Source organism: Dipodomys spectabilis, unplaced genomic scaffold (assembly GCF_019054845.1).
Source record: "Dipodomys spectabilis isolate Male_0828 unplaced genomic scaffold, ASM1905484v1 ptg000085l, whole genome shotgun sequence".
Taxonomy (NCBI): domain Eukaryota; kingdom Metazoa; phylum Chordata; class Mammalia; order Rodentia; family Heteromyidae; genus Dipodomys; species Dipodomys spectabilis.
The window spans coordinates 2125957-2140000 of record NW_024870762.1 but is presented as its reverse complement, the minus strand read 5'-3'; the positions used below and the strand labels follow the sequence as shown (position 1 = coordinate 2140000).

The 14044-nt window shown below is 55.8% G+C and overlaps 1 protein-coding gene across 2 annotated transcripts in view; it reads right to left on the bottom strand.

Moving 5' to 3' along the window:
* Positions 1-2701, bottom strand: part of Cpne5 (copine 5) — a 70142-nt gene extending 67441 nt beyond the window's left edge. For both annotated transcript variants that reach the window (XM_042684204.1, XM_042684205.1), the window contains exon 1: positions 2548-2701. In XM_042684204.1, the coding sequence (XP_042540138.1) occupies positions 2548-2642 (95 nt within the window). In that variant the 5' untranslated portion in view covers positions 2643-2701. The remainder of the gene's footprint in view (positions 1-2547) is intronic.
* Between the last annotated feature and the right edge of the window lie 11343 nt (positions 2702-14044).

The window sequence follows — 14044 nt, the reverse complement described above, 5'->3', positions numbered from 1 at the left end:
CCTCCCCCTCCCCCTCCCCCTCCCCAGCACAGGATAGAGAGCTCCGGGTTCTGCTATGGCTGCTGCAGTATCTCCAGGAGGAGCGGGGGTGGGGGGGTCGGGGGAGGGACAAGACAGCACCCCCATCTTTCCTGATGCCCATCTTGATGCCTGCTGACTTCTTACCCAGCTCCCCCTCTGCCTGTCCCACTCCCCGCTGCCGGGGCTGGGTCACAGGAATTCTTTGCCAGCGAAACACACGGGTTCCTCTCCTGGGGTGTCTATGTAACAGGTGCGGGGCTGGGGCGGGGGAGGGGGGCAGATTCACCATGGCATAAGGAACAAACTAGAGCAAAAGCACAGTTTGAGTCTCCTCTCCCTTCCCCTCTCCCTCTCCTCCCCTCCCTCTCTGTTCTAGAACCTGGAGAGGTGGCCTGGTGGAAGCAGGGGTGGATGTGAAACTTCGGGCCCACCTTCCCTCCATTCCAAGGGGCACTTCCAGCCTCCCCGCCCCATGCCCAAACCCACCCACCTCCATCCTCTAGAGGGTGGGAATACCCCCCTCCCCCCGCTTCCATCAGGCTCTCTGAGGGAGGGGAGGCCCTCAGAGTACAGATACAGCATCAACCCAAGAATCGTATCATCCGGAAAGCTGCACCTCTGAAGCGGGAGATTGCACCCAGGAGGTGCCAAACATTGCTGCCTTTCTGTAATCATCAGTTATTTATTGAGCACCTACTATGGGCCAAGTCAGTGTATAGGCGGTGCTCCGTGCACCACGGCTCCTGCCAGTTCTTTTCTGGCCCACTGGGTGGCCCCTGTTTGCTGGGCACTGCTCTGTGCATACGAGCTACCCCTAGTGAACGAGTCTTTGTCCGGAAGATACCTATTTGGCCAGTGGGCTCAAAACTTACCACAGGTGGCAAATCAGAGATTGTGCTACTGAAGGCCTGGCTGCTCTGTGAGCCATGTGGTCCTCTGTCTCCCTTCCTCCCCACTGGAGCGGGGGTTCCAGGGTGCGAGGCCCTGTCTGCGCTGCCTGAGCAGCTTAAATGGCTGCTCTTGAGGAGGAGGCGTCTACACCTGAGCTGTCCTAAGGGGGTTCGTCCTCAACAAGGCAGTGACCCTGTGACCCATAGAGTTTCCCCAGAAGCCAGTGACTGGAGCTGGAGTCTTGTGGGTGAGCAGTGGGGTGCACAGGGCCTGGAAGGCAAAAACATACGGCCTGCCTGGGGAAGAGGCTCTTCTGAGGCCCGGAGGTGGGAAGCTCAGGTGACAGCGACTCTGAAGACTGAAGATGACAGGCATGCGACAGGCATGATGGAATGCCAGGGGCGGCTGTGCGGGCAGGAGGAGGGCAGGAGGAGGGCAGGAGGAGGGCAGGAGGAGGGCAGGAGGAGGGCAGGTGGGTGGTGAAGACTGGAGCTAATGGGCCATCAGGGGTCTCCTGGGAGCTTGAAGGCGGCAAGCACTGGAGCGGGACCCTAGGGGGGCCTGTGGGGAGCTGTCACGGGATCCCCTGGGGGACCTGCCTGGGGGGGACTCCATGATTGCTCCTCACCAGCCCTCACTCCCAAGTTGTCAGGAGAAAGCCTCCCACCCCGGAATCTCGAAGCCAGCCTCTTTTACACAGCAGCCCTGCACGCAGGGGTCTGCCTAAATCTCCACAATGTCACAACTTGGTCATCAATACAGCGATGTAATAAAGACAGGGTGGACACAAAGCCTGGGACCCGGACAGAGACAGGTGGGGGGTGGGCGACTTGGAACCAGGGTGCAGCCAGGGCTCCAGCAATGTCGTTGGCTATGGGGGAGGATGGGCTATGTCCCTGCCTTGCAGGGACCCCCAAGGCCAGAGACCGAGACAGGCTGCATCAGAGCACCCCATTTCTCCACGCCTCCCCTGCTGCTGCGGGGGAGGCCCCTCTTCAGCTAGGTGAACCTGAGGGAGCAGCGTTCACAGAGAGGCATGCGTTCCCCACAAACGTATTCCTCCTACCTTGTTCTAAAATTTCACACCATTCCCCCTGCTTTGGCTGGAGATTTTTGACCCAAGTTAGCGCTTTTTTTTGTTGTTTTTAAGTTGGGGGTTCTCCTCCCTCTGACGCTTTTCCTCGGGAATCCCGTGGGGTGCTGGGGGGGGGGGGTATTGCAGGGACAGAGACCACCAGGAAGGAGAGGGAGGGAAAAGGAGGGTGCAGCGGGAGAGGGTGGGCAGCTCGTGAGGGATCCCCGGGGCACAGCGTTAGGTCTCCATTTGGGGAGGATCTGACTAGAGAGCGCCTGTGGGGAGATCCTGGGACAAAGACCCCCCCCTTTCCCCTCTCTTTCCAGGCCTGCCCCCCACACCCCGTTCTCTGGTCTTTATGCCATCTCTGAAGCAACAACCCGGAGCACAAACTTTCCAGGCTCTGACCCCAGCCTGCCCCCCCCCTTTCTGCCGTGGCCACCCCGCAGCGGGCCAGGGGCTTGGGGCAGGGGCAGGGGGTGCGTCCCGGGGAAGGCGCGCCCCCCGGGAAGGGGGCGCGGCAGCGGCGGGGGGGGGACCCCGGGCAGCGGGCGGCTCACCTGCAGGACACGGTGATCTCCACCTTGGTGGCCGGGATGCTGCCCGCCAAGGAGTCGAACTCGCTCAGCGACGCCATGTCCTCGGGCTGCTCCATTACCCACCGCGCCCCCACCCCAAATCAGTCAATCCCGCCGCGGTTCGCGCCTCCTCCGGGCGGGCGGGCGCGAAGAGGGGGGCGTGGGCAGTGGGAGGGGCGGGGGCGGAGGGCGGGGCGGGCCGCGGCGGGGCGCGGGGGAGGTGTGCGGGGGGCTGGGGGCCCGGGTTCCGCGGGGAGGAGATCTGGGGCGCCGCGGGGAGAGGGCACGGGGGTGGCGCGCGGCGGCGTGGCCACGGCGCGGGGGGGAGCGGGGCGCGCGGCCGGGGGGTGCGGGGGGAGGCGATGGCGAGGGGGCGCGGGCGGCGGCGGGGCGCGGGTTCCCGGGGCGCCGGGTCTGCGCCGGCTCGGGCTGGGTCTCGGCGCCGGCGGTCGGTGGCGGGGCTGGGACGCGGCGGCGAGCGCCACCTCCTCGGCTCGGGGCTCGGGCTCCGGGGCGCCCCGACTGCGGGAAAATCAAATGTGCCCGAAGCCGCCGCCTCCCGCCTCCCGGGCGGGCCGCGCGCCGGGGCCGCCCGCAGGGGCCGGGGCGGGGCCGCGGGCGGGGGCTGCGCGCGGGGCGAGGGTGTGCGGGCGGGCGGGCGGGGCGCCCGTGCCCGTGCGTGGCGGGCGTGGGGACGCGGCTCCGGTGCCCGTGCCAGCCACGGGTGCTCCGGGTGGCTCGCGCCCTCCTCCGAGCTGCGCCCCGTCCCCGATCGCGGCGGCGGTGTGGACCGAGAGGACCCCCCGCCCGCGAACGGGTGCTCGCTCTGCGTCTCCTCCCCGAGGTGTGTGTGGGCGACCCCAGGGACGGAACGGGGGAGGGGGCGCCGGGTCTCCCACCCAGGGCTTTGGGGCCCAGGGAGCGTGGGTCGCTGGGCGCTGGTCCGAGTCGCGGGGTCACAGGCCACCCTGAAACACGCGCCAGCGCCCTCTGCCTCCTCCTCCTCCCGCCCCCACCCCCGGGCTGCAAGCTCCCCTTCTCGTCCCCCCAGGCTGGGCGACCCCACGCAGCTTCTCCACAACCCAATCCAAGTAGATGCCCGTGGCGCGCGGGGGCTGCAGGCCCGGCCCGGGAGCCGAGCACCTCCCCGAGGCCCAGCCCGCGCCCCTGGGCCTGGGGATGCAGAGTGGGGTCAGGGGGCGGCTGCGCAGCTAGATTCCACTCCACAGCCTCGGGCTAAGCTGTGCTGAGCTGGAACCGGCCTCCCAGTGCCCATTGCCTGCACACGGGGCGAAGCCTGATGTGCCTGCGAGGCCTCAGGTCTGGGATGCACTGCACGCAGGGGCAGGGCAACGGATGGCTCCCGCCCTTGTCTTTGACAGCCCAGCCACGCGGTCGCTCCCAGATTCTGTTTGAAGTCAATTTGCAATACAACAGACACAGCTAGAGTGGAAAACAAACCGGAAGACACGTTTCTGCGGGGCACAGGTGGTCACACCTGTCACCCTAGCACACTCAGGAGGCTGAGATATGAGGATGGCCATTGGAAACCAACCTGGACAGGAAAGTCTTTGAGACTGTGATCTCCAATTAACCATCCAAGCCAGAGGTGGAGCTGAGGCTCAAGTGGTAGGGCACTAGCCTTGAGCAGAAAGAAAACAAACAAACATGTGCTAGGCCCTGAGTTCAAGTCCCAGTATACCGGGCGCACACACACACTCACACACACACACACAACACATTTCTGGGACTGAACAAGTGTTTTCTGTTTACCTATGGCTCAGGATTGGCTGGATTCAGTTCCTTCACCTGGGACCCACAGCAAAGGGCAAAGACAACCCAATTCCCCAAGGCAGGAGGAGACGCTGTGGCCTGAGGCCTCACTGAGTCAGACTCCTTTTCTATGTTTTTAATTTTTTTCTGAAGTTTTATCATTTTGGGGGGGGGGGGTCTGGTCGTGGGGCCTGAACTCTGGGCCTGGGGCGCTGTCCCTTAGCTCTTCAGCTCAAGGCTAGCGTTCTACCACTTGAGCCACAGTGCCACTTCCGACTTTTTTTTTCTTTTTGTTTATGTGGTGCTGAGGAATTGAACCCAGGGCCTCATGCATGCAAGGCAAGCGCTCTACCACTGAGCCACCTTCCCAGCCCTTATTTTTAAATTCAAAATGAAGTCCAGTCTAAAGCACAAGATTCAGCTTGAACCACAAGTTGGAAAACAATGTTTTCAATGTATTTCTAAGATGATTATTCTGTGTAGTAATAAACAGAACTAACAATAATGCATGATGTGAACTTTTCATTCCAGTGGTTTGTGTGTTTCCTTAGGATGAAATGAATTGTTAATGGCAGCAGAATCATATAAAAATTTATTTGGGGGGAGGGAAGCATTGAAGTTTGACCTTAGGGCCTTGTATAGCTTAAACAGGCACTCTCCACTTTAGCTATATCCTAGCCTTTCTTGCTTTATTTTTCATAGGGTATGGTGCTTATTGACAGGAGGCATTAGGCCATAATTCTTCTGCCCCACCTTGAAGCAGGGATTACAAACAAGGTAGCTGGGATTACAAGCATGCAGTACCATGCTAGGCCCTCCTACTGGTTGCCTCTCTTGAGAGATGCAAAGCTGGATTAGAGTCTCCATGGCCTCTACCCTCTCCCCCCATACCTGACCCACACTGTTCAAAATGTACTTGTAGGAGCTCTGCATTCAGTCCATGTTTGCTGAGCACTTGCTATGTGTCTTACAAGGTGCTCTGGCTACTTTATTAACAATCACCACTATTTTGTTTTCAAAGAGCTGTAAGATACTACTCTTAGTTGTGGTTTTAAAAGGTATTATTCATGTTCCCTAAAAGTTTGTAATTCAGCCAGGCACTGGTGGCTCGCACCTGTAATCCTAGCTACTCAGGAGGCTGAGATATAAGGATCATCATTTCAAAGCCAGTCTGGGAAAGGAAGTCCATGAAACTGTTATCTCCAATTACTTACCAAAGAGCTGGAATTGGAGATGTGGCTCAAGTGGTAAAGCACCAGCCTTGAGCAAAAAAGCTGAGGAACAGTGCCCAGGCCCTGAGTTCAAGCCCCAGTACACACACACACACACACACACACACACACTGCCTCTTGGTCACTGCCATTAGATCAGTTATCTGACAGATAGGAGAGTGTCCGCAACTGGAGGCTCACCTGGCCGCAGGCATGCCAGCAGGCAGCCCAGCAGAGGCTGCAGACAGGCTGTCTGGGCCTGGCAACCAGATAAGAGCCAACCTTCACCTTGGCCCACCCACCACGTAACTGCCACTCGTCCCTCTGATTAGGAACTGCAAGCACGGAGTGGGCCATGCCCGGAAGATCTGAAATAACCAGCGTCAGCACTCTGTCTCCGCCGTCCAAGACTGCAAACATGCTCCCATCTGACCTAATCCTTGGTGTTAATGATAGCAGAGCAATTTCCAGAAGCGACTCCCAGCATTGATAAGGAGAGGAAGAGTGCAGGGGCTCAGGGGCAGATCCTCACAGAAGCAGCAGCTGCTCTCCCCGCCCCGCCCCTTCCTCCTCTTCCTCTCTCTTCAGAGTAAACACTGCCCTCTCATCTGCCCTGTTTCCTCTCCACGGTGGAGAGAAAAAGGATGTGCTGAAGGGAGTTGAAGCAGGAGAGGACCACGGGCTGCCCATGCTGCATGCTAGAACACACTAGAGAAAGACGATCTCCCCTCTGACTTTCCTGCAGTCGGGCCGGGCGTGTGGCTATATTGAGCAGTGTGGCCAGGATTTGCATCCCCACTTTTCCCCTTACCTAGGAGTTCTTTTCTTTTTTCTTTTTTGGTCGGTTGTGGGGCTTGAACTCTGGTCCTGGGCACTGTCTTTCAGCTCTTCAGCTCAATGCGAGCGCTCTACCACTTAAGCCACAGTGCCAACTTTTGGTTTTCTGAGTGCATTATTGGAGATAAGAGTCTCACGGCCTTTCCTGCCCCGGCTGGCTTTCAACCATGATCTTCAGATCTCAGCCTCCTGAGTAGCTAGCAATATAGGCATGAGCCACTGGTGCCTGGCTACCTGTGGGTTCTTCTTCTTTCTTTTTTGGGTCCGGTCATGGGACCTGAACTCTGGGCCTGGGTGCTGTCCCTCAGCTCTTCAGCTCAAGGCTAGCGCTTTACCACTTGAGCCACAGCGCCATTTCCGCTTTTTTTCTTTTTGTTTATGTGGTGCTGGGGAATCGAACCCAGGGCCTCATGGATGCAAGGCAAGCGCTCTACCACTGAGCCACCTTCCCAGCCCCTACCTGTGGGTTCTTATGCAGTCAACACCCTGCACCACTGTACATGGACGGCAGCACTAAGGCCAGAGGGCGAGACAGGAACTTGAAACCATTATAGCAGTAAAGAAGGAGGGGCCATGGCAGTGTCTGATTCTACCCATTAGCAGAAATACTAGAAGGGGCTTGACTAGAGACCTTCTAGGCGGAAGCTCTTCGTTTACTGGAAAGAGGGGGCTAGAAACGAAGGACTCAGGACATCTGAATATTCCCTCAATGAGAAGCTGCATTAATAACAGCCAGGTCGGATGCCCGGGGGCACTGAGACCCAGTCTCAAGAGGAGAAGCTATGCTGGGGTACAGGAAGAGGCAAGAAGCTAGCCCCGACCTCTCTGGAAAGTGGAGATGTCAGAAAGTGGTAGAGCATGAGCAGTAAGCGAAAGAGTCAAGCAAAAGCATGAGGCTTTGCGTTCAAGCCGCAGTGCTGGTGGGTGTGCGCGCACACGCACACACACACACACACACACACACACACACACACACACACACAGACTTGCAGGCCTCCTCCTGGGAGGGGGATGACTAAGGTCCACATTCTCTGCTCACTGCCCTTGCCAGCCCACAGTGCTAGCTGTCGGTCCAGGTGTGTCAGGACAGAGGGGAGCCAGAACCCTCCTGGCAGCCCAGCAGCTTTTCCTGCCCCCTACAATCTACCCTGCCAGTCTTCTCCAGCCCAAGGCCCAGGCTCTCTCTCCTCCCTCCTGCCTGCTTCCTTCCAGTCAGTCAAGGGCTCCAGGAGAGGGAGGCCTTCCACCCCCGAGCTGGGCCCTTCTGAATGACCTGGGATCTGCTTGCAGCCAATCAGGGTGGGTCCCTCCCAGGGCCTAACTCTCCCTGGCTCTCCTCTCCCTCTGCTAATAAGACATCTGGTTACACATGTATCCCCAGCCTACCCTGCGACCTGGCTCCAGCCTTTCTCTCCCTTTTACTGTTCTACTGGGCCTTTGTGCTTGCTATTCCTGAAGCCTGGAGTCCATGGGTCCCTCACGTCTCTGTCTAAATGCATTCCTCTCTTGGAGCATGACTATGTGGGGTACCTCATGCCCTTCCCTTCCCTCCCCTCCCCTTCCTTTTCCTTTCTTCTCTTTTGTGGGCAGATACTGAAGCTTAAATTCAGAGCCTCACATTGTTTCTTGGCTTTTTCTGTTCAAGGCTGGTATTCTACCACTTGAGCCACAGCTCCCCTTCTGGCTTTTTTTTGCTAGTTAATTAAAGATAAGAGTCTCATGGATTTACCTGCCCTGCGATCCTCACATCTCAGCCTCCAGAGTAGCTAGGATTACAGGCTTGAGCCACTGGTGCTAGGCTTGAGACAAAGCCTCTTTAGGCAATCCTTCCATGGAGTGGGGGTGCCCATGCTGAGGTTCTGGCCTGGGAAAGCTGAACCTTTATGGGTGGTATTTGCTGCATTTCTTCAGATAATAGAAGCGAAGATCCTGAGGGGAACAGTAACTTCACACTGAGGGTACAAAGGCCTATCTTTTCAGAACTACAGCTGCCTCCACACCTCAGGACAAGGCCTCTGCCCCCAGCTCCTTCATGCCCCTCCCCTCCCAGACTCAATCCAATATCTAGCATGGCTGTACAGATGACTTTAAAGGTAGTCTGTCTTCCAGATGTGGAAACTAAGTCCTACAGATGGGAAGAAATTGCTTCAAGCTTGCTTACCAATAAGGAATTGATTTTTTTTTTGGGTCCGGTTGTTGGGCCTTAACTCTGGGCCTGGGCGCTATTCCTCAGCTCTTCAGCTCAAGGCTAGCGCTCTACCACTTGAGCCACAGTGCCACTTCCGGCTTTTTTCTTTCTGCTTAGGTGGTGTTGAGGAATCGAACCCAGAGCCTCATGCATGCAAGGCAAGTGCTCTACCACTGAGCCACCTACCCAGCCCGAATTGGTGATTTTTTTGTGTGTGGGTTTTTTGTTTTTGTTTAGACAGTCCTAGGGTTGAACTCAGGGCCTGGGCGCTGTCCCTGAGCCTCTCTGTGCTCAAGGCTAGCACTCTACCAATTGAGCCACAGCTCCACTTCTGGCTTTTTCTGCTTATATGGTGCTGTGGAATCAAACCCAGGACGTCATGTATGCTAAGCAAGCACTCTACCACTAAGCCACCTTCCCAGCCAGGAATTGGTGATTTTTTTTTTCTTTGTCAGTTGTGGGGCTTGAACTCTGGGCCTGGGCGCTGTCCCTCAGCTCTTCAGCTCAAGGCAAGCGCTCTACTGCTTGAGCCACAGCACCACTTCCGGTTTTCTAGTGGTTTATTGGAAATAAGAGTCAAGGACTTTCCTGCCCAGGCTGGCTTTGAACTGTGATCCTCAGATCTCAGCGTCCTGACTATCTAGGATTATAGGTGTGAGCCATGGGCAGCTGGCAGGAATTGGTGATTTTAAAAGCTCACAAGAGCTCCTGAATGCCGTGCTCTTGCTCCTCAGGCTCCCTGGAGGAGGGGTGGGGTCCGGACTTTCTACTGGCAGATTAGCATTAACATGGCATCTCCGGGCCTCCCACAACCAGGGCTCAGGAGATCTTTCATCTTACCTTGCCAGCCTCAAACCAACCAGCTTGCTTGCCCTGGGCCTTTCTTTCCTCTTTGCTTGGCCCCAGTCCTACCTTTTTTGTTGTTGCTGTGGTGATGGTGGTACGGAGGTTTGGACTCAGGGTCTTGTACTTGCTAGGCAGGCACTGTACCACATGAGCCACACTTCCAGCCCTGTCTTCATCTTTTACATGTCACCACTTCTAAGAAGCTGGCCTGAATTTCCCCAGTCTGCCAGTTTCTCCTCCACTGAACATCCACACTGCACTCTTGGGTATATCTCCAGCCTCAGCCTCCCACTGTTGTGGCTGGATTTTTTTTCAGGGGTCCTCTCCCCACAATTGCAGTGTTGGAGATGGAACGTTTGTACCTGCTAGGCAAGTGCTCTGCAGCTGAGTTCATTTAACCTGCCTCCCCCCCCCCCCACCACTTCCCCCGCTTCCCCGAGAGCAGCCAGGCGGCTCCAAAGCCTCCTGCCCGCTACACTCCATACAGCCCATTTCCCCTGGTTTGAGCATCTTCAGAAACAGACAATGAGTCTTCACATTTCATCAGTTAAGAGGAAAGCCAGCCCTGCAGGAAACTGCCCCTCACCCCCACCTCATGCCTTCCTGTTGGGCTGAGACATGGAGCGCAGCTAGCTTATCACCCAGGGACCCCTTCACAGTCCATTCCTGGAGCGCTTCCCTCTGCCCTGACCTAGTTGCTGTAAAGGCCTGCGCCCCCCCTCCCTCAGCAGATAGGGGTGTAGGAAGGGGGGGCACTGATTCACCCCAGCCCTGATCCCAGCCACCACTTCTCCTTGGCATCTCCCCTGGCTGTATTCCCTAAGGATGAAATTCTTTTTTTTTTTTTCTTTTCAAACTCTAAATTGATTTTCATGCCAAGCTGCCTGTATTTGCTTGCCTGGCTGCGGAGGTAACGGAAACGTGCGCAAAATGCCACGAGGCCGCGGTGTGTGGAAGCTGAGGTCCCCGAGGTCCCCGAGGCCCTCGGGGCGCATGCGTGCTGCTCTGAGCTGGCCGTGATTTCCCTGGGTTTATTAGCTCTGGCCCTGCCCGGGAGGGGAGCTCATCACACTTCCAGCCCTGCCTCCTCCACCTCTGGCTATGAACAGCTGGCCTGATTGTGGGAAGTGTTTGTTCCAAGTTCTCAGATAATTCTATCAGCCTTCTGGCCAGGCTTGAGTGTTGGCTTTCTGGGGTGTGTGTGGGGGGGGGGTTACTGCTGACAGCCACTTGTCTGCCTGGGACAGAGGAGGGGTGCTCTGCTGGCTCTCCCCGCAGGTCCCCCTGGCTCAACAGGGGAGAACAGGGCTGAGGGGCAGTGGAGTGGTGGAACGCTTGCCCAGTGCAGAGAGGGTAAAACCCCCCACTACTTCCTCCACCGTAGCTGAGAGCACGCCACCAAGTCAGGGCTGTGCCCCACATTGGGCAGAGAAGAGGGCGGCTCTCATTTTACAGAACTAAGGCAGACATCATCAAGGGCATGTAGTGACTAGAAGTGCAGAGCAGAGAAAGCCCAGGGCTGCGGAGCTGGACACAAACCTGCTGTCCTCCAACTTAAGTCCCCAAACCCAAGTCCCCACCCTGCTCCGGCTGGGTCTCCATCACCAGCACACAGAGAGGCAGCTGGGAACACTTCCTGTCCCTGCCGGTCAACTGTGGGTTCCCTTCCTTTGGGGGTCTTTCTAAGTCAATGTCAGATGGCCATGTGTCCAGTCAGAGGAAGGAGGCAGGGAAGGGTGGTTCTATTCTGCCCCGATGTTTTGGCTGAGGAGAAACAGGGTGCATGGGCTGCAGCTTTTAATGGAATAGAGGCCAGTCCTGGCAGAGGAGAATGAGTGATTGCTCTAGGCAGGGTGGTGAGGCTAATAGAGTTAGGACTCAATAAACACACTGATTAGGGGGGGCCTGCCCCCACCTTTCCCACAGGGCCTCCCAGGCTCTACCCAGGCTCTGTTGCAAGGAAATGACTCAGCCAGGGTAGACACTCCAGCCTGCCAGGCACACAGCAGTGGTAACCCTGCCCTACACCAGATTCTTCCTTTCCTTTGTGTCATCTTCCTCCTGTGTATCAAAGGTGGAGATATCAGAGAAAGAGCTCAGTGTAAGAGCAGAAATCAAGTCCTGGTCATGCAGGCTGTGGGCCTGCATGTAACTCCCTCCCTTCACTCTCTCAAGGTTTGGTTCTCCTCAGAAGTTGGTTGGGAGGATTATGAGAAAAATATGAGCTGGTGGCTCAGCCTGTAATCCTGCTCAGGAGGCAGAGATCTGAAGATTTCAGTTGGAAGCCAGTACAGGCAGAAAGGCCCAAAGCTATGAGACTCATATCGCCAATTAACCACCTAAAAACTGGAAATAAGAGTTGTGGCTCAAAGTGGTAGAGTGCTAGCCTTGAGCAAAAGACCTCAGGGATAGTGCCCACAGTTCAAGCCCCACAATCGATTAAAAAAGAAATCAGAGGGGCTGGGAAGGTGGCTCAGTGGTAGAGCACTTGCCTTGCATGCTTGAGGCCCTGGGTCCGATTCCTCAGCACCACGTAAGAAAAAAGCCGGAAGTGGTGCTGTGGCTCAAGTGGTAGAGCGCTAGCCTTGAGCTGAAGAGCTGAGGGACAGCACCCAGGCCCAGAGTTCAGGCCCCATGACCGGACCAAAAAAAAAAAAAAAAGAAATCAGAGAGCATCCTTAGACCATGTAAAAGGGACCATGACTGCTTTCTTCTAAAGGTTCTTCTGGTTTTCTTGGTGCTGGATGTGAGAGGGGCTCCAAATTACCATTGAGCAAATGAGCCCAACTGTAGAGAGGAACATTAGGTGGTCAAGAAGAAGCTGGCTCTTTGGGACAAGGCATGATGTGGAACTAGGCCCTGGGCTCAGGGCTCTGCCAACTTTACCACATGGGTTTCACCCCCACCTGGACCGCTAGACAGAGAACAGGGATGCTCAGCTGGCCGTCAGTTTCCACAGGCTCCTTCTGTGCTAGGCTGACATCCCAATTTTAGTCTCTTGCAATCTGAGCAGTCAAGTTGCTGGCTTTCTGTGTTCGAAGGGGCGGGCAGGCAAGGTTTAGTAAAATGATGCAAGGTGTTGGCAGGCTTGTGCCTTTTGAAGATATGGCAAGGCTAAACTGTATCCACAGTGGCCTCTAGTGGCAAATATCCAAAACAGCATGCTAAATGGGAATTGGCAGCTAATGGAACCTTCTCAGATTGACCTAGATTCAGACTTACGGCTAAAAGGGTTTGGCTGAAGTCTTCACTTGATGAATGACACACGTCAGCAATCGGGTGACTCCCTAGGGTCACACGAAGGCCGCACGCTGAGCGCACAAACTTTGCCAACAACTAGCCACCGGTTTCAGGCAGGGATTTTGAATTACCAAGCAGTTTAGAAGAACAGAGACCCGATTCCTCAAGACCAGGCCGAACCTAAGAGGGAGACCTTGCCCTATTTTCTTCCCATGCATTCTCTTAAATCTAGTTTCTGGAACATTCTATCCTATTTACCTAAAAGTAATAACCCATTCTGCCAGGCACCGGTGGCTCACGCGTCATCCTAGCTACTAAGGAGGCTGAGATCTGAGGATTGCAGTTCAAAGCCAGCCCAAGCAGGAAAGGCCGTAAGACTCTTCTCTCCAACTAACCACCAGGAAAATAGAAGTGGCTCTGTGGCTCGAGGGGTAGAACACTCACCTTGAGCTGAAGAGCTGAGGGACAGTGCCCAGGCCCAGAGTTCAAGCCCCATGACCAACAAAAATAAAAAACATTCTGCAGCTTTCAGTGCCTTCTCCCCCACACACTGTATGATGCCAAACTGGGTCCTGGTGAGGGCCAGACTGGCTGGAAGATCTGGGTGCCTTGTGCTGGAAAAGCTATTTTGACATATTCTGGAGACACAGTCTAAAAATAAAAAAGCTGAGGCCTTCCAGAGGGCTGAGTGGAAAAGCCAAAGCCTGGGTCTGGGCCTGGGATAAAGCTCATTCTGCCAACAGGCCTGGGATAAAGCTCATTCTGCCAACAGCATTGTACTTGATCTGTCTGGCAATGGAGTTCAAAGCACCATGCAGGTGCAGGAAAGACCCACAGAAGACATGGCCGAGGTCAGAGCAGCGGAAGGGAGGTGAGCTAAGGTCAGCTATACTCACCTTTGGGATAAAGAGGCAGGGGATGGGACAGCAGCATTATGTGGTCAGGACCATTATCAATTTCAAAGTTGAGAAGAGTACAGTAGCATTGAGCCACTGTTGGGCCATTTCAAAAAGCAAATAAGCGCTTCCAAAACTGACAGTGAACAGGAAGCAAGCAAAGGCCACAGCATGTCTGCCTTAGGTCTCAGCACACCACCTGTGCCCACAGCTCATCTCTCCCTCACACTCAGGGGCATCAGGGAATTTCTTTGATTTTGAGTGGAGGAGTCTGCCGGAGACTTACTAAGCAATGTGAAATCTTGAAGACAGGAGCTGTCATTTTACTTGCAGAAAATGGCCATTAGAGCCTCAGACAGGCACAGGAGAGTGGCTCAAATGGTAGAGCACTTGCCTAGCAAAGACAAATTCAAACCCCAGGACTGCCAGAGAAAGAGAGAAGAGAAAGGAGAAGAGAGAGAGCACTGCACAGTATTTAGACACAGCAG